At 42.7% G+C, this 22,523-nt stretch overlaps 1 protein-coding gene across 1 annotated transcript in view; it reads right to left on the bottom strand.

The window, feature by feature from the left end:
- Zzef1 (zinc finger ZZ-type and EF-hand domain containing 1) overlaps positions 1–22,523 on the bottom strand; it is a 115,327-nt gene that overhangs the window by 12,589 nt on the left and 80,215 nt on the right. The window contains 12 exon segments of the mRNA XM_027426815.2: positions 55–190; positions 1,696–1,796; positions 2,621–2,812; positions 4,050–4,169; positions 5,928–6,127; positions 11,815–11,947; positions 12,427–12,601; positions 13,645–13,922; positions 15,597–15,736; positions 17,268–17,418; positions 20,287–20,456; positions 21,505–21,767. Of these exon segments, the coding sequence (XP_027282616.1) occupies positions 55–190; positions 1,696–1,796; positions 2,621–2,812; positions 4,050–4,169; positions 5,928–6,127; positions 11,815–11,947; positions 12,427–12,601; positions 13,645–13,922; positions 15,597–15,736; positions 17,268–17,418; positions 20,287–20,456; positions 21,505–21,767 (2,059 nt within the window).

The raw sequence follows: 22,523 nt of genomic DNA, 5'->3' as shown, positions 1-22,523 counted from the left end.
CTAGAGGGGGCAGGCAGAAGTGCAAACACTTTGATCCCAAGGTAGGCGACATACCAAGCAAGGCAAGATAATCATGTCTGTGTCCACGGCTTTGGCGCTCTGCTCCTCCAGTCTCAGACTCCTACTGGGTTGCCACCTCTGTGCCAGGGAGCGAATCCTCTCATCTGTGGTGAGCTCATCCCCATCAAACCTGAAGGGAATCCAATGATGGGCACAGAACGTGGAGGAGACAAGAGCTTAAAATACACTGCCCTTGTCAGAAAGGTGACCGGATGTATTCTCTCACTATTACCCATCCAATTACATCATCACTAGCTATACTTTGCAAACTATAGTCACAGCATTCGTACATTCACCCATATATGTAGACTTCCAAGAATATCTTCATGGCAGAGATGTAAACTGTCTCTTAGGAACCAAACTTTTCTCTTTATTTTTTTTTAAAAAATACTTTTTGTCAAAAAAGGGTAGACAGATATCAAACCTAGGTTCTCTGTGAGAGCAACAAGTATTCTTAACCACTGAAACATTTCTCCAGCCTGTTTATATTTCTTTCTTAATTTTGGGATTTGTGTATATGGGGTTGACCTCAAACTCTTTTCAGCTGTTCTACACCTTATTTTTAGAGACAGGGTCTCTTACTGAATTAGAGCTTTCTATTTGGATTCACTGGCTGACTAGCAAGTTCCAGGGATCCATTTGTCTCTATCCACATCCCCAGCACTGGAGTTAGAAATGAGCACTGCCTCGCCTAGCCTTTAAGTAAGTACTGGGGATCCAAACCCAGGTCCTAATGTTTGCATAACACACACTTAATCAAGTGTCCTCCTAGCTCTCCCTTTCTCTGCCTCTGGATGCTCTTGTGAGAAAATCGCAAATTCTACCTGCTTTAGTCTGAGGTCCTTGTGCTTTTTTAGTTACAGTGACTTAGACTGTACCCTGACCATCTTCCTCTCATAGTCACTGCTCCATTTCACACTGATTTTATATAATACACAGGATGAAAGAGAAACATGAATGAAGTCAAGGGAAATTAACTCTGCATTTGAGTAAGAAGCTAAAGGGCCAGGAGGCTAGCTTAGCATGTTCAAGACTCTGTGTTTGATTCCCTAGTACAGCAAAAAGGGAGGGAGGGGGCAGACAGAAGGGAGAAGGTTAGAGTGTGGGAGGGAATGATAGGTATGAAGACAGAGAGAGCAAAGTCAGGCCATGGGGACAGAAGAGGAGGCTGGATAGAAGATATGTAAAGTTTCACACAGAATCAGGAGATGGGGTCTGGAGCCAAATCTAAACTTCCTGGCCAGGAGAAGGATATATTGTTGATTATATAATCATCCCTGCGGAAAAACATCATGAAAATAATTTACACTGATGAAAACATAAGAGCCAAAACTCCTCTTGAGCCACAGCCCCTGCTCTGCTCTGTGCCATCTGCTCACTGGACAGCATGAGAGGCATCTCAGAGTCTATACCTTTAAGACTGTACACACAACATTCTCAAAGGAAATTGTCACACTCTTAGAGATGACCTAGTCAGTCAAAATGGCATAGCTGCCTTTCCAAGGGCATCAGGAACAACTCCAGGCCAGTCCCCATGGCTGCCTGGCCTGTCAGGGCCTCTCTCCAGATCCCATGGCAGCAGGTGAGAGTTCCCCACCCTCACTTGGCATTTCAGTGCATCTCAATGTTCTTTACCTCTTCTGAACTTCCAGGAAGAAAGAATCGGTCTTTTTCATCTGCAGTTCATATATGGCCCGGAGAATGTGCAAAGGGGCATTGAGAGCATCATGAGCCATCTGGAGGCAAGGGAGAAGGCAAAAGACAGACAAGGATATATGCCATAAGACATGGACAATATACACTCTGAAGTGACAAAACAGTATTTCAAGTTATCCCAGGTTACAGCAGAACAGTATACAGGTACTTTAAAAAAGCATGGGGAATTTTGAGTACTAAGATAAGAACTATGAAGTGTGCATTACTATTTGAAGCCACTTTAGGGGCTAAAAAATGGCTCAGTGGTGAAAAATACTTATTGGTCTTGCAGAAGACCTGGGTTCAGTTGCCAGAAGCCACACGGTGCCTCAGTTTTGGGGGATTCACTACCTTTTTCTGGGCCTCTGCAGGTTCCTGCATGCATGTGGTACATGTAAAATCACACAGGGACACATCATGCACATAAAATAAATAAATAAATCTTAAAGCCTCTACAATGGTAGGGATCTACTATCCTTTTGGATCTTTTCTGTATGCAAGACTGTTAAGGAAATAAATTCTTAGGACATCAAACTGAGCAGCTAAAAAAGGTTTTTTAATTTATTTATGTGAATGGATGTTTTGCCTGCATGTTTGTCCGTGCCCCATGTGTGTGCCTAGTACCCATGGAGCCCAGGAGAAGAGGGTGTCAGGTCCCCTGAAACTGAAGTTAATAGACAGTTGTGAGCTCCCATTTGGGTGCCGGGAATCTAACTTTGGTCCTCTGGAAGAACATTAGCAAGTACTCTAACCAACTGTCCTCTCTCTCCAGTCCCTAGACTTGTTTAGGTTGAAGCACAGACTGAGCAAGAGAACCCATTTCTTTGATGCCTGGCTCCATTCCCATGATGACCAGTGTACATACCAAGAAGCATATTCTGGTAGGTTCATCCAAGCTTTCGAGAGGGTCCAGCTTTTTCTGTTCTGATTCTCCAGGGATACCACCTGGCCGGTCTACTTCTTCCTCTTGGTCCCCTCGCTCATCCAGCTCCAGGTCTCCATGTTCAGTCAGAGTGTTGATCTCTTTTTTTGAGGAATACAGCATGATGGACAGAATCTACACACAAAGTCAGTCAAGCAGAGCAGGGAAAGGAATGTTCAGTGAGTGAGAAGATGACATACATCTTTAACCATGTAAAAGTCTAACTCTAAAAGTTCACATGGAGAGTATGTGATTAGTAAAGGAACATGAAAGCATGTTCAACTGTACCTATAATAGAAGAAATGATAGCAAAAACTATAGAGGAGCCGGGTGTTGGTGGCACACGCCTTTTATCCCAGCACTCGGGAGGCAGAGGCAGGTGGATCTCTGTGAGTTTGAGACCAGCCTGGTCTACAGAGCGAGTACCAGGACAGCCTCCAAAGCCACAGAGAAACCCTGTCTCGAAAATGTCTCAAAATCCCCTCAAAAAACAAAAAAACAAAAAAACAAAACTATTAAAAATATATCCTTCTGACTTACAACTTATCTTTTAGAAATGACAAAATACATAAAATACTGTTCAAAATATGTCAATGAAGCATTAGTAATGGCAAAAACTGCAAAGTACTTTCCGGTCTTATACACCACCATTAAGAAGGGTGGTTTTGGGAGCTGGAGAGATGGCTTGAGTTCAATTCCTAGAACCCACACGGCAGCTCACAACCATCTGTAACTGAAGTCCAGGGGATCTGATGCCCTTATAGGCACCAGGCATTCAAGTAGTGCAGACACAGTTGCAGGCAAAACACCCATATATAGTCTCCCTTAGACCGAAGCAAACCCTGTAGTATTCAGAGCTGATTCTTCAAATACAGGCATCTGTGCAATGAGGATGAGGGGTACAGCACTTTCCTGTAGCACTACCCCCCTTATACTAGAAGCTAGCACTTGACCTTGAAAGCCTCTGGGAACCACAAAAATTTCACTATTAACATCTAAGGTTCGGAGGAGAACAATAAAATGAAATTACCGACTGAAATCCTACATAAGATAAACACGTGTGGCCATATTTAGGAACTGATTTTAGCTCAAAGGAACTTTAAAGGGAAATAATAATTCAAAAACACATTTTATTATCATGATTTAATGGTCAATTATATGTTTCCACAAAATACTTCTCCAAGGTTCTTTGAACAAACACCCAATTCATTTTCCTGATGGGGAGGACAGGTGTCAGGATCCCTAATTCAGGAAGACAGGATCAAGGCTGGGTTTAAAAGCTACACAGAATGAGCATACACAGGGAGGAACTCGTTTGAACAAGCTAGGTCTCCTCCAGGATGTAGGTCTACAGAGCAGCCCTCTTCCTTACCTCCAGGTCTCTGAGGAGCCAGGTCTTACTGAAGCCGGTCCCTTTGCTGCACTTCTTCACCAGCAACTTCAGCAGATCAGTCTGGAGGAAGGTGGCGTGAGTCTCTTCAAAACCGTGAGCCTGCCAAGCCAAGAGAGTGATTTGTAGGTGCTTCAGAGTGAAGGTTAAGATCGGCAGAGTGCCAGCCTTTGCCAGAGTTGATGGCCCAACTGACCTTCCAGGGAAAATTCCAGTCAGTCAGAAAGCACTCTGCATCGTAACCATGAGCCACTGCCCCTCACTAGCTCTGTGCTTTCACTGAACAAACACTTCTGAAACCTATTTTATGTTACTTCTCTTTACTTTCCAAAAATGCTAAAATCCAAGCCCTAACCATGGCTGACAGGGTTCTACAAGGCTCCCTGCCTGCTTCTTTGGCCTCACCCTCTTGGATGCACTATCTTAAAGATCTAGAGGTCCTTCTGCTCCGTGACCATCATGCCTGGTCCACTTTGAGGCCTGAAACTTGCTATTCTTTCTGTCCCAAGGCTAGCTCCGTATCTGCCACCTCAAATATCTCCTTTTCAAAAGGCTTTCCAATGCAAAGTGTCCTTCCTGCTTGCAGGAGGTGCTTCCTTTGGCTCAGGAGACTACAAACCTCATGAAAACACAGCTCTTCTTTCTAGCTTACTACTGCACACAAAGTTCCACTTGGCTCTTGGTGTTCAACAAATAGATATTCACCGACTGAGCACTTGTGGAGTTGCACACTTTAATCCAAGCATTTGGGAAGTAGAGGCAGGCAGATCTTTCAGTCTGAGGCCAGCCTGGTCCATATAGGAAGTTTCAGTCTTGTCTCAAACAAACAAAACTGAATGAGGCTTTAAGAGCTCTGCCATCAGGGAGTTAATTTCCCTTTTCCATTACAGTGGAAACAGTGAAACACACCACATTGTGAAACAGGTCAGAAACTGAACTAGCAGATGAATGGTCTCAGCTGACAATTACACCTTCTCTGTGCTGCCCAGAGCTGGAGAGCCAAGCAGGTAATTCTCTGGTGGTGCCTGAGTCGTCCCCCTCACCACCAACCAATGACCTCTCTACCAGATCTATCAATGTCAAGGGGCAACAGACTTTAGTTGGGATCCTTTCCAGGACAGCTCTGCAAGGAAAATTACCCTGCAAATAACCTCAAATGTGTCTTCTTGAAAGATTCCCCCCAGCACTCTAGCCCACTAAGGCTCCCAGAGTCCTCATGGGTCAGGGCTTCTCTCCACCCCAAATACCTCCCAACTCTTGCCTAGCTACTTCCTCCAAGCCTAATGGTCACACTGATTGATCCCTTGAAGCTCCTTGGGATGCTAGCTCCCTTTGTTCCTCCCTCAATTCCTGTGATAACTTAGAGGAGCTCCTGCTGGGCATGAAGTGAAAAACCTTTCAGCCCAGTTTTCTTCCCCAAGACAGGATTAAATTTCCATGAAGCCACAGTACCTGAGTTCACGAAACTATTAAAAAACTGAGACTTGCCAGGTGGGGGTGATGCACACCTTTAATCCCAGCACTCAGGATACAGAGTAGGTGGATCTCTGTGAACTTGAGGCCAGCATGGACTACAAAGTGAGTTCCAGGATAACCAAAGCTACAACAACAATTCCCCCCAACCCCAACCCAAAACCACCCCCTACTAAAAAACAAAACAAAATAAAAACTGAGATTCAAAACACTGGGAAAATTCTTTCTTCCTTAAAGTTATCCTTGTATAAGGTCTCAAGCATGTCTAAAAACAACCCACTGTTAACCATTCATCCAAATCAGATGGCATTTCCTCCTTGTTAATCCCCTGCAGATGTCAAATCGTAGGTAGGCAGGCTTGTGCACATGGAAGAGGGGCACCATTACCTTTAGAGTTTTATATAAACCTTTGAGGGCCAAGGAAAGGACCCAGGTTGCTTCCACTGCCTCGGAACAATGGCTGTCCATGCTGGTTTGCAGAAGATGAGTGGCAATAAAGGCAAAGTGTTGGGAGTACTGGCTCAGCTGGGCCTGAGAGGTGCCACACTCTTGTCCTCCTCCCTTCTGGACCAGTTGGTAGTCCTTCACTATAGCATCATGTCAAAGAGGAAAAGAAAGGCACAAAGAGTACAGTTAGTGTCCTCTGCAGCCAGGTTTCTTCACAGGCCTCACAAAGCAAGGATTGCAGAAGTAAGTCTCTCAGGCTCAGGTGTAGCCTATATATTTAAGCCTAGTTTGCAGGTGAGCACAAAAGTGGTATAGAGCTACTCGTCCATGGGAAACTGAGAGGGACAAGTCACAATGCAAAATTCTTATTACTATGCACAAGCAGGTCATCGCCAAAGGTGTTGTGATGGCTGTCCTTGGTTGTCAATTTGATTACATCTGAGATTAACTAAAACCCACTTGGCTGGGCATACCCGTGAGGGACTTTTTTCATAATTAAATCATTATAAGTGGGAAGAACCGCTTTTAATCCAGATCTTTTGAAGTAGAATATCCACCTTTAATCTGGGCCCCATCTTCTCTGGCAACCTATATAAAAGACATGGAAGAAGGAAGCTTGCTCTCTTTGTCTGCTTGCCTTCAGTCTCCCTGGCAAGTTCATCATCCCTTTACTGCCAATAGAGTCTGCTTCTTTGGGATTCTGGTGTATACTGAAGATCAGCTGAAACATACAGCCTTGTGGACTGAACAGCTAGCTACTGGATTATTGGACCTTCTACTGATAGATAGCCATTGTTGGACTAGCTGGACCACAGCCTGTAAGCCATTCTCATAAATCTGCCCCGTCTCAATTCATCCTATCAGTTCTATTCCTCTAGAGAACCCTGATCAATGCAGATTTTGTTACCAGAAGTGGTTCAAGAACAACAGAAAAGTATAAAGATGAATTTTTTAAAAGTACCTGGAATAGGCTTTTCAATTTGTCAATACCCCGATTACTGAAGCCTCTCCTAGAAGCTCAGAGTACCGAAAGCCTGTGGTGTGAACTATTACAAACTTAAGGAGACAAATACATTTGATTATCCTGATAGAACACTTGTGAAAGGCAACAGATTTGGAGACTCTGTATATAAAACTTTTGACAATCTGTAGAAAAATAAGGAAAATGATGCTCCTTGTTTGTCACTCCTGCATCTCTGTATAAACTGACAATGGAAAAGAATTAGATAAAATTAGCCAACTTCTAGCATCTCAAAATATGGTGAAGGACAACAATGAACTGACCTTAGTAACAAGAAGGACCAGCTCCAGAGGTGCATAAACAAATATAGACGTTTCTAAGTGTGCCCTGGAAGAGAATCTTCCTTCCAGCAGCCACAGAGTTTGTTGTGGGAAATCAAATCAAAGCCCTCATTTTAAGGTTAGCTGAATTATAGCACAAATTCAAGTCCCATCCTCTGAGGGTGTTGGTGGTTAAAGTAAGGGCATTAATTGGTTAAACATGGATGATCCTGTAACTTGGGAAGGAGCTGTGTAGGAGTACCCTACTGAAGCTGAGAACTTTGAATCCTCATAAGGGATTGTCTCACTTGAGGGAATAGTCTCTCTACCCTCAGCAGATTTCACCCCCAGCCCCTGAAATAATGCCTTTTTCAAGTTTGAGTGAGGAAATTCATCCTTCATTGTCTGATGAACTAGCAGTGACTTTTTCTGAATACGCCAGGAAAGGAAACACTGATGTCCCGCAGGGTCCACCAGTAGTTGCCTCTGGGCCTATAACCAGAATTAAGGCTAAGCAGGCTCCTAGATGGGAGGTAGAGAGTGTAGTCCATGAGGAGGGCACTACACTACTAAAGAGCTTAATGAGTTTGCTGATTCATTCAAGCATTAGTCTGGGGAATGTGTGTGGGATAACGGTGGAAGGAACAAACTGGATCAGGCTGGGTTTATTGATAAGGGCCCACTGAGTGGAGAACCTAGGTTTGATATGATGCTCGGACAGTTAAAAAGGTGTCTAGCCGGGCATTGGTGGCACACACCTTTAATCCCAGCACTCGGGAGGCAGAGGCAGGCGGATCTCTGTGAGTTCGAGACCAGCCTGGTCTACAAGAGCTAGTTCCAGGACAGCCTCCAAAACCACAGGGAAACCCTGTCTCGAAAAACAAAACAAAAAAGGTGTCTAAAGTTTGTTTTAATGTTGGCTGAAACATTTGTCAAGAGATGGCCTACTGAGGAGGAGCTGGAGGTGCCTATAACTCTTGGTTTAGTGTTGACGAAAGGCTTTTTAGGCTCAGCTTTTAATGCTAGAGTGGATGTGCTGTGTAAATCCTCCACAATGTGAAGGCCCAGAAGGCATACCCTTCGTGAATCCTGTAAGATGCAAAATGGCGAGGGGGCACCAGCCTGCTTGAAGAGCTTTGTTGTTGCCCTTGTCATCGTGCCAGACCTTAGGGTTGTAGATGCTGCTGCTCAATTGGATGAATCAAATGTAATGGGTTTAATTGGGCCCTTGAAGTAGCAGGGGCCAGGTGGCAGTACTGAGTGACCAAAGGTAAGGTGATTGTAGTTATCATAATGGGCAGCACTGACAAAGAAATGACGACAATGGCCCGATCCATAACGGGGAGCACAAGCACAAAGTGATTTTTATGGTGGCATGACTTACATGGACCTTTGATACTGTCTAGTCAATCACATACATGTTCTAGGCATACATGACATAGATAAGAAGCCTACTGCATTCTTGTTTTATCTGTATAAGAGGGGGAAAAACTCAAATGAAAGAAAGGCTACATTGGATTGTGGCAAAAGGGACTCTCAGCCCATAAACCAATTTCCAGATGAGCCAGTGAGCAGGTCCTGAAGGCACAAGCTAGTTACATGAAGAAGTTGCCTAAACACCTAAGGTTCCTTTTACAATGTCATCCCAAGCATAAACCTATAGCCCAAGAGGTGTGCCCTATGATCTGCTGACTGAGGAAGATAAGACTAGAGCCTGGTTTACTGATGGTTCTGAATGTTATGTAGGCACCACCCAGAAGCAGACAGCTGCAGCATTACAACCCCTTTCTGGGACAACCCTGAAAGGTACTGGTGAAGGGAAATCTTTACAGTGGGCAGAACTTTGGGTAATACATATGGTCATAAATTTTCCTTGGAAGGAGAACTAGCCAGACGTGTGACTATTTATTAGGAGTGTAGAAAGAGCAAGATTGGAAAACTGGTGAGAAATACATCTGAGGAAGAAGTGTGTGGACAGATTTCTCCAAATGGAAGAAGGATCTGAAGATACTTGTGTCGCATGTAAATCATGGGAGTAAGTCACCATGTAAGTCATTGAAGGGTGACTTCAGCAGAAAAGTTCAATAATCAAGTAGGCAGGATAACCCATTCTGTGGACAGACAGCCTCTTTCCCCAGCCATCTCTGTCATTGCCCAATAAGCCCATGAACAAGGTGGCCATGGTGGACAGATGGGGGTTATTCATGGGCTCAATAACATGGACTTCCATTCACCAAGGCTGACCTGGCTACACTGTGGCTGAGTGCCAGATCTGCCAACAGAGACCAACACAGAGCCCAGATATGGCACCATTCCCCAGAGTAGTCAGCCTACAACTTGGGGGCAGGTTGATTACACTGGACCACTTCCTCTGTGGAAATGACAATACTTTGTCCTTACTGGAGTAGATACTTATTCTGGTAATATATTTGCCTTTCCTACATGCAATGCTTCTGCCAAAACCACCATCTATGAACTTACAGAATGCCTTATCCACCATCAGGGTATTCAAATAAACCCTTAGCAGCCAGAGAAAAGATATACTATAAACAGCAACAAAGATAACAACACAGCAAATCTCATGTCACTTCACAGCAGAATTAGTGCAACCCAGAGAACAGACACATCTTTAAAGAATTCAAAGGAAAAAAAAAAAAACAACAAAAAACTATTGGGAGCTGGGGAATAGCTATGATGGTAGACTGCTTGCTTAGCAACTGAAAGGCCTAGGGTTGGTCTCCAGTCTATTAACCAGGTGATGGTACACGCCTGTAACCCCAGAACTCCAGGCAATTGCAGAAGGATCACAAGTCCATCCTTAGTTATATAGCAAGTTCAAGGCAGTCTGTGCTATGTGAGATCTACACACACACACACACACACACACACACACACACACACACACACACACACACACACACAGAGAGAGAGAGAGAGAGAGAGAGAGAGAGAGAGAGAGAGAGAGAGACAGAACAGTATAACAACAAATATTAAAATATCTCTCAGAATTCTTTTTATACAGAAAAATTACATTTCATAAAGATTTTACTTTTAATTATGTGTATATATGTCTTTCAGTGTGAGGGTTTGTACATGTAAGTACAGTGCCCATGGAGATCAGGAGAGAGTGCTAGATCCTCTGGAGCTGGAGTTACAGGTGGTTGTGAGTCACTGGGACGTGGGTGCTGTGAACCAAACCTGGGTCCTCTGCATGAGCTCTTAACTGCCAAACCATCTCTTTAGCCCAAGAAAAATAATCTTTCAAAAATAAAGTCAAAGCCAGAAGTGGTAGTGTGCACCTGCAAAACCAGTCCTTGGGAGAGAAAGACATATAGACTTCAAGGCCAACAAGATTATCTGGTGAGAGTCCGTCTCTAAAGCAACAATGAGATCAGAACAAAAATTTTCCAGACAGATTTTTGTGGCAGAAGAAATGTACTATAAGAAATGCTAAGGGAAGTGTTTCAAACCAAAGAAAATTATACTAGATGGACTTCTGAATCTACAAAAAGCAATGAAGAACACCAAAAATAGTAAATGGATAATTGAATATAATATGCATTGTTTTCACTTAAAAATCTCTGTAGTAAGAACTCACATCTCATAGTACTTTATGTACTATGAGATTTACATCATGTAGAATAAAAATGTGACTACAATAACACAGAGTCAGGCAGATATGAGGCACAAATGCTGGATTTCTACACAATTGCAAAGTGGCATAACATTTGAAGACAGTCACAGGTATGCAGAACAAACGTCAGGACCATCTTCCAAGTGCGGACTAAAGTACTGACAACTGTGATACCAGTGCAACAGTTATAGTTAGAGCCAACAGCAGACATGAAATGAATTTTTAGAAAATAAGAAAAATCAATCCAAAAGAAAACAAGAGAAGAAAAAAGAACCAAGAGCAGAGACAAATGGAAAATAAGCAAGGAGACAGCAGACTTAAATTCAATCAATCATAAAATGCCTGAATAAGTATTGAAAGGAAGGGACTGTCACACTGGATTAAAAAGACTGACTATATGTTAGCTATAAGAAATCAATTTATGTTTACTATGTTTATTAATTACTATGACTATTTTATTTTGAGACAGAGTCTCATTATGCAGTCCAGACTAGCCTCAAACCACCATCATGCTGATCATGATTATGTGATCCCCCTGCCTCAGTGCTGAGGTTGCAGACATGCACCACCATACTCTTCATAAGAAACCCACTTAATCGGAAAGATTTGAGCTGGTGAGAGGGCTCAGTGGATACGGCATGTGCCACCAAGCCTGATAACTTGAGTTCAATCTCTAGGGCCTCAGGTGACAGAATAAGAGAACTGGCTCCCACAAGTTGTCCTCTGATCTCCACAAATGTGTGTATGCACATGAGCATGCGTGTGTGTGTGCACACGCAAATAAATAAATGTAACTAAAAGATTAAACAATCATATGCAGGAACAAGAACTGAGGCGTCTTCAATGGTTTCATAGCATGCAAGGATTAGACTATTTTCTTCCATTCTTAGAAGACATAATTATGCTTAGGACCTGTTTTCCTTTTCCTGGTTTTGACGTCGACAATCACAGCTCTATTCTTCTCAGTGAAGTGCTTCAAGATGATCACATTATGGGGTTCATTGGCATTATCCATATAAACACAGCGGGTTCCCACACAGAGGACCTAGAGTATTGATGCAGGAAGAGGCACTTCATTAGGCACAAGCCCAGTCCCTTTTGCTTGCTCTTCTACAAGCACACATGGATAGGGGGTCTTCTCATTCCTAAGTCCAAAGGATTGGGTGCAGACCTGGCACAAAATTAGGTGCTTGCCATCGCTTTACAGATCCTAATCCCAGTCAGATGAGGCATACAAAATGAGGAAGATCAACATGAGTGCCAGAGTGAAAGATAACAGTCTCTAAAGTTCTTTGTAACTGAATACATTATAGTTACCTACTATTCAAAGCTAGTAAAATGAATCAAATGTCTAACTGCTGACAATGCAAGTCTAACAACTGTACAATTCTGAAAATATACCAAGACTATAAAAGCAAATCATGCAACTAAAAAGAATTCCAAAACCATTACAGACACATACATATGTGTGCGTGTGTATATGTGCTACAGAGACTGGGGTGAACAGGACTTCAGACGCTGTACCTGGGGGAAGCCGACAAGCACCAACAGGGTGAAGATGTTGGTGTGCTTCAGCTGGAAAGGCAGCTGCTTGATGCAGTGGTCTGTGAAGGTGGCAATGACGTCTCGCCACAATGGGGCATTGTTGAGTGACCGAAGGATCTCTGCCATGGAGCAGGCCCAGTCCAAGCCCACTCGGCTAGAAGGCAAGAGCTCCAATGTTAGGTGGCCACACCCTTACAAACATCCCAGCTTACTGTCCTAGGAAAAGTAAGACTCAGGCAAAGAACTAACCATTATTTAGCTTAAAAACAGCTTAAAAACTACCAGAATGATGTTTTTCACATAAAGGTAAGTGAAAACAAACAAAATCAAGATCTGTTACTTATATACTCAGCCTAGAAACTCAATCTACAACTATGCTCTCTAATCTAAAACCGTGGTTCTCAACCCATGGGAGTCAACCAACCTTTTTACAGGGGTCATCTAAGACCATCTGAAGGACTGGAGAGATGGCTCAGAGATTAAGAGCACTGGCTGCTCTTCCAGAGGACCCGGGTTCAATTCCCAGCATCCACATGGCAGCTCACAACTGTCTAGAACTTCAGTTCCAGGGGATCAAGTACCCTCACACAGACAAACATGTAGGCAAAACTTTTTTTTAATGCACATTAAAAAAAAAAGACCATCTGAAAACACAGATATGTACATTACAATTCATAACAGCAGCAAAATTATAGCCATGAAGTAGCAATAAAAAATAATTGGGGTCTCCACAGCATGAACAACTGTATTAAAGAGTCACAGGATTAGGAAGGTTGAGAACCACTGCTCTAGACTGTCATCTTCACATGCACATACTGACAGATACATTCATATTCATAGCCATGCTCAAAAAGGAGCTTAGAGATATATATGGTACAAGTAAAGGTCATTTTTCCTTCTTCATTTCATTTCCAATTTGGTATTATAATTGTTGTTTTTATAATGAAAACACATTTCTCAACTGCAATGCCTATACTTACTTTGCTCAGGACAAATCTACCAGAATAGATCTCATCGGCATTGACTGGCAGGTGCCACTGAGGCGCTCAGCTATTTTAGTGTGGAGTTACTAGTTGAATTTCCACAGAAGAGCATCAGCACTGCAGCACACTGGAACTCATCCACAGCTAGACCTTTGTTCTCAGTGAGTACTACAAAGGGTGTTGTGGAGGCTGGGTATATGGAAACCAAGGTTACCTGTCCAGGCACACGGCTCCCAAGCTGAAGAGCAGGTGGGTGGTTTTCCAGCCATCTGGTACAATACCATTGTCTGCTGTAGCAAAGAGGTTGTGTTTGGCTGAAAGGACCTTGACAACTGCAGTGTCTACCTCTGCTGGCAAAAGACGGACAATTAACTGGCCCAGGAGACCCAGGGTGAGGTGGTAGGTTTCATTCAGATGGCCTGCGTTGGAGATGACAACCTGAAACATGAGTGGGAGGACGTGCTCCAGGTCTATCAGGGGGACTGTGGGACCCTGTCAACAGAGAGGGGAGATCTCTTTACTACATAATCCAAGCAGCCAGATCATCTACACATGCCACCTATTCATATATTGCAATGGGCCTAATTCCAGTTTGAAAAATGGCATATGTACAATCAACTGTAAATAAAATAAATATGCTCAGGTATCATCTTATCCTACTATTTTACATTTAATTTTTTATTTGTATGTGTATTTGTGATTATGTACATGTAAGTCAGGTGCCTATGGAGCCCAGAAGAGGGCATTGGAACCCTGAAGCTGGAGTTATAGGAGCTGTTGAGCCTATAGACATGAGGGCTGGGAACCAAACTCTGGTCCTCTACCAGAGTAGCAAACACTTGCTTTTCTTCCTCTCCTGATAATGTCCATTATAAAGAATTCAAAGAACTAAAAAAAATACATAAAATTCAGACCTTCCATCATAGCCCTCTTTCGACCCACAAATGCCAAAGAAGTAGCAACTATTAACAATTGGAAGGACAGTTTGTCAACCTTTCTCTACACACATTTATAGGTAATAGCTGTACAGTCATCTTCTCAGCCCTATTTTTTTTTCCTTTAAATACTGTCTGCATTTTACTTGGCTTCCAATGCTATATTATTAAAAATGCTGGTATAGTGTGGGCTGCAAGTTCCCATGTAATGGGGGAACCTAGGAAATGGCATAAAAGCAGACATGTGAGAAGCTGTTATGGTTGAGAAAGCCTCAGTATATAGAGTCCAAAGAGGAAAATGAGAACATTCTTCAAAGAATAGTGGCGCATGCCTTTAATCCCAGCACTTGGGAGGCAGAGGCAGGCAGATCTCTTTGAGTTTGAGGACAACCCGGGCTGTTCCACAGACAAATCCTGTTTCGGGTGGGGGAAAATCTTAAAGGCAGTTACTACAACAAATATCAAAGCAAGGTGAGTATACCAAAGGGGACCAAATAAGCATGTCCTCTGAACCCAACACATTCTTAAATGGATCCTGATTTTCACAAAAAAAGGCTCAAGGGGCATTCTAGGAAAACTGGGAAAATCTATGTCTAGATTCTGCTTTGCTTGAGATAAAATTACTTTACCAGTGTTAAATTTTTATCGGTTTAATTGAACTTTTTAAAAAGACATAGAGAGTGTGTGTGTGTGTGTGTGTGTGTGTGTGTGTAGGCTAGGCCTACAGTGTGAGCCAATAGGCCTGAGTATTCAATATGGTAGTAATATGGTACTCAGAAGATAGCACTTTTAGGAGAACTGAGGATGAAGTGCCTATAAGCTTTCAATTTAATTTCAGAAAAAATGTAATAAATATATAAATAAAAATAAAATAAAATAAAAATATAAATAAGCAGTAACTAGTAACTAATCTAGGCAAACATCTTCATTCATTGTACTTACAAACTTTCAATGAGGTTAAAAACTTTCAAAATAAAAACATAGAAAAAGTAACTATAAGAATTAAACCAGGACTGTTACCCAGAGAAAACCTGTCCCAGAAAAAAAAAAATTATACTCATACAAAATATAAATTCAAAGAAAGTAGCTTTAATTAATAGTCATCCCCTCCCTCACGACACAGAGCTGTTGATAACAGTTGGTTTCTGCTTTCACCTTACCAACATTTTTTTCTTTTTCTGTGAATACGACCACACACTTTTTCACAAAGAAAACCCTGCCTTCCTCTTACCGACTGGATGGGAGGTAACATGGCTGCCAGCAATCCTAAAATCCTCTTCTGGGAACACTCTGCAAACACTTGCTCAGGGTTTGGAGTAATTGCCTTCTCTTCTACTGGTGTCTGAGATGACACTTCTGGATGTTCAGCATCTGTGTGGGGAAACACCAGTCAGATTTTGCAGGGTCCCACACATATAAAAGGCAACTAAACCATGACATTACCCTTATGTTCCTATAGAAGGAAGCTGGATAACATCCTATTGCTGAAGCCAGGCATAGTAATGCATGCTTGGAATCCTAGCACTTGACAGAGTGGCTAGTCAAGAGGTTGAGGCCAGCCTAGCTACACGCAGGACTTTGTTTTAAAAAGAACAAAGGGGCTGGAGAGATTGGTCAGTGGTTAAGAGCACTGACTGCTCTTCCAGAGGACCTGGGTTTGATCCCAGCATCCACATGGTGGCTCCCAACTACCTCAATTCCAGTCTCAGAGGACTTCCTCTTTGGCCTCTGCCTTTACCAGGCACACACTTGGCACACAGATATACATGTAGACAAAATACCCTTACACATAAAATAATCTTTTTGAAACAACAACAAAACCCTGTTGAACACAGTCACCTTCTCGAAGAGGTCTTCTTGGCCCCTAATTGGATAGGGAACCACCCTCCCTGTCCTCTAAGCACCCAATTACCCTTTAACACTCTGCACATTTGTTTGGTGTTCATCATGTTCCCTTCTGGTTTTTGCCTCTTTTGTGCACTTAGCAATGTCCCAGGAAATGGGGGTATTTGACAGATACTTATTGTCTATGAACCAAAATCCTGGTCCTCAGGGGAATGTGACTCTGGTACACTTTGAGGACCTGGCATGCTGTGGAGTGTATTGCTTCTGAGAGCTGGTCCTGATGATGGTGCAAAATATACTCACTTCCACTTCTATTACAGAACAACCAAGGGGATAGAACCTGACTCCCTGGGCTGCCTGAAGTATCTCCTGCAACCCAGCACTGCTGCTCCATCCTCCAAAATCCCAGCTCCACCCCACCATTTTCTTCCTCTGACAGGCTGAGGCCTGAATGTCACAGACTTGCAGCAAGCACCACAATAACTCTTCTGTGTCATTTTCCAGTGCTCTGCTCTGGTCCTGCATACCTGGCAAGAGATGTTAGTTCTGGAACATACTAAGAGGCCTTTTCTCACAGTGATTTCTGCTTGAATGTCAGTCCCTACTGCACAGCCTGGCACATTCAAGGTCCCTTACATCTCTCCTTTTACATGGCTTCATACAGATACAATCTGCTCTAGATCAGGGCTAACACTGTCACACTTCCCATGGGGCCAGAATCAGAAGCCACCTTAAATGACAGTTATTTGTATCTCTGTCTGAAACCTTCCTGGATCATGAGTTGCAGGAGCACAGAGGCCATGTGTGCCTTTGCCTGTGTTGGTAGATTTCATCCCTGGGATCCAGCATGATGCTTATCAAAGAGAAGGCACCTGGTAAACACATGGAATAGATGAGCTAAAATAAAGAATAGGTGATACAAAGTAACCAGCCACAGCTGAACAGCATGGAGAAACTTCAGTTACTGGACAATTTCAGATTGTATGCAACAGTGCAGATGTGAGGATGTGTGCACTTGGAGAGGAAGGAGATGGAGTTAATGGCCATAGTTGCTGACCTGGAGGTCCTGGAGGCACAGGAGCACTTGCAGGTGCATCTGAAGTCTGGGTCTGGCATGAAAGGTCCTTTGTTAAGGAGAGTCCTTCAGTCGCTGTTTTCCTCTGCTTGTAATCCAAAGGTCTGACTTCTTTATCTGTAGCTCTCTTTCCCTAAAAACAGGAGGTAAATGTAAAAGAATATAACAAAAATATACTCCATATATACCTTATACAATTGTTAGCTAGTCTTTCACAAACTAAGAATCTTTTGAATTTCTTTAGAAAAATGCTACTAATTTCTTAGAACAAACCAGTACTCTATAATGATGATCCTCCCATCACAGCCCTCTGATCATCTTTGAACTGCTGTCAGAGCTTCTGGGTCACATAAGCAATGGCTCATACCAAATTTTTAGTATTTTCCATTTGGCTTCCAGAAGCCAAGAATGGAAAGTTCTTCTTTTGGGAAAAAGATAAAGTTGTTGATTTCCTTCTAGTACAATGCAGTGATCATCTTTATTTTTTTATTATTTTTAAAGACTTTATTTATTATGTATACAATATTCTGTATATATATATATATATATATATATTATATATATATATATATATATCCAATATTCTACTTCCTTCAGAACCTCTGGAAGGAGTCAGTGCTCTTAACCTCTGAGCACTCCAGTCCCAGTGATCATCTTTACATACTTTCCTTTTTGGTAGAAAAACAAACACAGGCTGGGAGATTCCTCAATCAGTGAAGTGCTCACCTTGTATGCACAAGGATCTAAGTTTGGATCTCTAGCAACCATATAAGATTCAGGTGTGGCAGGGAGTGCCTGTAATCCTAGCGTGGGAGAAGGCAGAGACAAGAGGATCCCTGGAGCTTACTGGCCAGCTAGTATTGCTCAACTGGTGTTCATGTTCAGTGAGAGATCCTGCCTCAAAAAGGCAAGGTGAAGAGTCACAGGGGAAGACTCCTGATGCTGACTTCTGACTTCCACACATATGCACACACACATGAAAATGTACATGTGTTATAGCATATACACACACAGAAAAATGAAACCCATCTTTATTTACAATCAGAAAAGTATTATGTCTGCTATTATCTCTAATGCTAATATAAAGATGAGGTTACATCAAATCTACACATAACATCGCTTCTACTGCCATAGACGCAGGTATTTTAATGATATAGAAATGAATATTCTAAGGGTACAGGACAGAACTGTGAGCTCAGTGGGTAAGAGGCCTTGGTATACAAGCATGAGGATTAGCCAGATCCCAGCACCCATATACATGCTTTGTTGACACCCATGGGAGGCCTGCCCCTTTCTGAACTGAAACAAAGGAGGAGTGGTTTGGGGAGGGCTGGGGGAGGAAATAGGAAGAGAGGAGGGAGGGGAAACTGTGGTCGGGATGTAAAGTAAATAAATACATTTAATAATAAAAATAAGTTGGGATGTAGCCATGTATGTGTTATGCCTATAACTGCTGTCAGGAGAAGAGGCAGGAGGATTGTTGGGGTTTATTTATCACATTAGCTCCACGTTCTGTGAGAAACCCTGTTTTAAGGAATGTGGCAAAGAGTGATAGAGTAGAATATCCAATGTCCTCTTCTGACATGGAGCTTACTGTTTGCATGTTCTAAGTACTTTACAAGTTTCTTCCAAGTGTGGACAGGACATAACTCCTATAATAACTCTGTATTACAGTCATTGTCACTATCATCCCCTTTTATAAAATGTACCTGCATCTGTACACGCAAACACACACACACACACACGCACGCACGCACGCACGCACGCACGCACGCACGCACGCACGCACGCACACGCACACGAGAGAGAGACAGAGAGAGAGAGAGAGAGAGAGAGAGAGAGAGAGAGAGAGAGAGAGAGAGACAGTGAGAGAGACAGAGAGAGAGACAGAAACAGACAGACAGGCAGGCAGGCAGACAGACACACAGAGAGAGACAGAGATAGATACAGAGAATACAAAAGCTAATGGGTCAAACATGGGGTCATTCTGAGCATCAAAATAAATAAAATAAAATCAAGTCCATTTTGGTGTAAATAAATGAACACATTGATAGATGGGGACCACAATGCTGTGGGCAGCTTGCTACAAGATGCTGAGGGCTCACAAATACAGACAGTCCCAGGATCCGAGGTGAGGACTGCTGTCCTTCCTGACTGGATGGGATGACTGCATTCCCTCCTGTGCAAGGTAATCTGTGGCAGGTTAAATGTGTTGTGTGACAAAGGGGTTTGATGGGGAAAGTCCTACTGTAAATATGTTTCTATTATTGGTTGATGAATAAAACACTGTGTGGCTAGTGGCCAGGCAGGAAGGATAGGTGGGGCTACCAGAGGAGGAGAATTGTGGGAAGTATAGGCAGACAAGAGTCTTGATGTGAGCCCGAGAAGAGAGGTCAGACACATCAGGCATTCTCCATTAAGCCAAGACTACGTGGAGATAGGTGGGGACATTTACAGCATGGGCTCAAGCTCTATAAAAAAAATTTTTTTTAATTTATTTTTATTTTATGTGCATTGGTGTTTTGCCATGGGTGTTGAGTCCCCTGGAACTGAAGTTACAGACAGTTGTGATCTGTCATGTGGGTGCTGGAAATTAAACCCAGGTTCTCTGAAAGAGCAGTCAGTGCTCTTAACCACTGAGCCATTTCTCCAGCCCCAAAGGCAAACTTCTACAAAAACAATCTTTTGTTGAGTTATTTAGTCATATTTTAAATTCACAAAAGATGTTTATGTGTGTGCCACCAACACAGATCATGCTTGGACCTACAAAGGATTTTCTGTCTATAAACTATGTAAACTACACCTGTAAACTATGGTGTGTCTACCTGTTAAAACAGTAAACTTTTGGTATCATCTATTTGTTGACTGAATATAAACCAAACCTGGGCAACTAACGTCTTCAGTTGTATAATCCATGCTCTTAACTTCCCTGTTATGCCTCCTTCTGTGACTGGCTTCCTGAATGTAACCTGTGACCCCATGGTAAAGACACACTACTTACATTGCAGGTCACAAACAGGCCCACATCTGCTGGCTCCTCAGCAAGCTGAACTGTTTTCTTCTCTAGCTGCTCCCCTGATGTTTGGATGGACACTGTGACTGGCAGGGCTTGGTTTTCTGAGGTAGAGTCACCATCTGGCAATACACCAAGAAGTGCTAGAGCTTTAAGACCTGAAATGGGAAGAAACAAGGACATGGCTAAACATTCACAACAAGGGATATCTCTTACAAGCACCATGAAGCTTAACCACTGTATAGAAACAGTCGGCTGGGGGGGTTACACAAACCACACAGCAGCACCCCTGGCAGCCCACATCCATTCCACTCCTAATCTCAGATGGAAAGACACTAGCAAAGGGAACTTACACTTTAGGCACAATGAAACACTGAAGATACTCCAGGTGACAGGACTGTTTTGAAAATTAAAAATGTATTTTCCTGATAGTGCCAAGCAATTTGTTTGTTTATTTATTTATTTATTTTTGAGGCAGGGTCTCACTATGTATCTCTGACTTGCTTGGGACTTGCTATGTAGACCAGAGTGGCCTTGAACTCACAGAACTGCCTGAGCACTGGAATTAAAGGCATGTACTGCTCTATGCCTGGCTAGCAACTAGATTTTTAAATTCTTACTGGCAGATATAAACATCACCCTTCTTCTCCCTAAGATAAGTATGATTCCCTGATGTCAATTAGATGGGGAATCTATCATCTGAGAGAAACTTAAATGTCTCAGAAGTTTAACATTTACATTACTTTCCTACTAATACCCTTCAGCGAAGTCGGAATTACCTTGTTATTTTGTTATTTTAAGACAGGGCATCTACATAGCCCCACCTAGCCTCCCTAGAACTGGATTTGGGTTCAGAAACACCATTATTTGTAAGCAGCTTTCATCTAGGATATGCAGATTTTTACTAAAGGTTTTTTAAAAAGGTATGGATTCCTGAGCAAAGTGAGAGACTCAAATACACAGATCCATGGACTTCCAGGGTTTGATTATCAGTACTGCATTGCATTGTCAGAAACACTTTGACTAACTAAATGCTACTCTATGCCAACAGTCCTCTCAAGAGAAACTGGGACTTACATTCCAGGCTAAGCTGAATCCCTCTCATGTACTACCTCTGAGTCAAGTGTGGTCTTTTATGGTTGCCTGGGCTTTTTGTCCAACAGCAAGCAGAGGCACAGCGTGAGGCTCTACATAAGAAATAGTTACCTTTGCCCTGGTGGGCCTTCATCAGACAGTCCCCGACCAGCTGCATGCACTGGCTCCGCAGGACAGCAGCATTGCTGCGGGCCTGGGGGTCCAGCTGCTCCCCATCCACATGCTCTGTGCTCGTCAGGTGGGCACTATAGAGAGCCAGGGCAGCAAAGAGTAGCCAGGAATAGTTGTGGATATAGGGCTGGATGAGCCTCTGCCGGTCACTGATCCGGATGGTCACCATTGGGTGGGCTGTGATGCTGTGGGTTGGCAAATGGCTGCAAAGACATGAACGTTTTAAGGCCTATAACATTTGTAAGACTCTGAAAAAGATCCCTGGACCTCAGGGAAGTATGTGTTTGATCATTTTGGGCATTAGTCACCAACAGGCTATGGCTACTGAAGTTTTAACGAATAGTATTACTCTTTCCCCAGAGAAATGAACAACTACAAACACTGGGCATCTCACATTAGCACTTTACAACTGAAAGCCTGCACATGGAAACTATGCTAAGGAAGAGAGATTGCAGAGCATTCTGGAGGAGTGCTAATTACAGTTTGGTAATGCAAGGTAATACCTGTAATCTAAAAAGATGAATTACAAGGTATAAGAAAGAGATGACTTAAGGTCTGAAATGTACTTTAAATACGTTAAGGTAAATGAAAGAGATGGAGTAAGCCATCTCCCTAACTGATGAATTGAGGACACAGGGTGCACTGTACCACTCTCTCTTCTTCTTCTAAGTATGTTAAAATTATATTAAAAAACAAAACAAAACCTTTCTTTAAAAAAGTAAGGAAGGGGCTGTAAGACAGCTTAGCAAGTAAAGGCATTTAGCATACCTGGTAACCTGAGTTTTAATCTCTAGAACCCACAGAAAGGAAAAAAAAGAGAAATGACCCTACATAACTGTCTTCTGACCTCTGCATGTGCACAAACATGTATGCATAAACATATGCACACACCCTTAATATCAATAAAAGATTTTAAAAGTAAGGAAGGCTAGTAGTATAGCTCAGGTATACAGTGCTTG

This window comes from Cricetulus griseus, chromosome 7, assembly GCF_003668045.3.
Source record: "Cricetulus griseus strain 17A/GY chromosome 7, alternate assembly CriGri-PICRH-1.0, whole genome shotgun sequence".
Classification (NCBI taxonomy): domain Eukaryota; kingdom Metazoa; phylum Chordata; class Mammalia; order Rodentia; family Cricetidae; genus Cricetulus; species Cricetulus griseus.
This window is presented reverse-complemented; position numbering and strand designations above follow the sequence as displayed.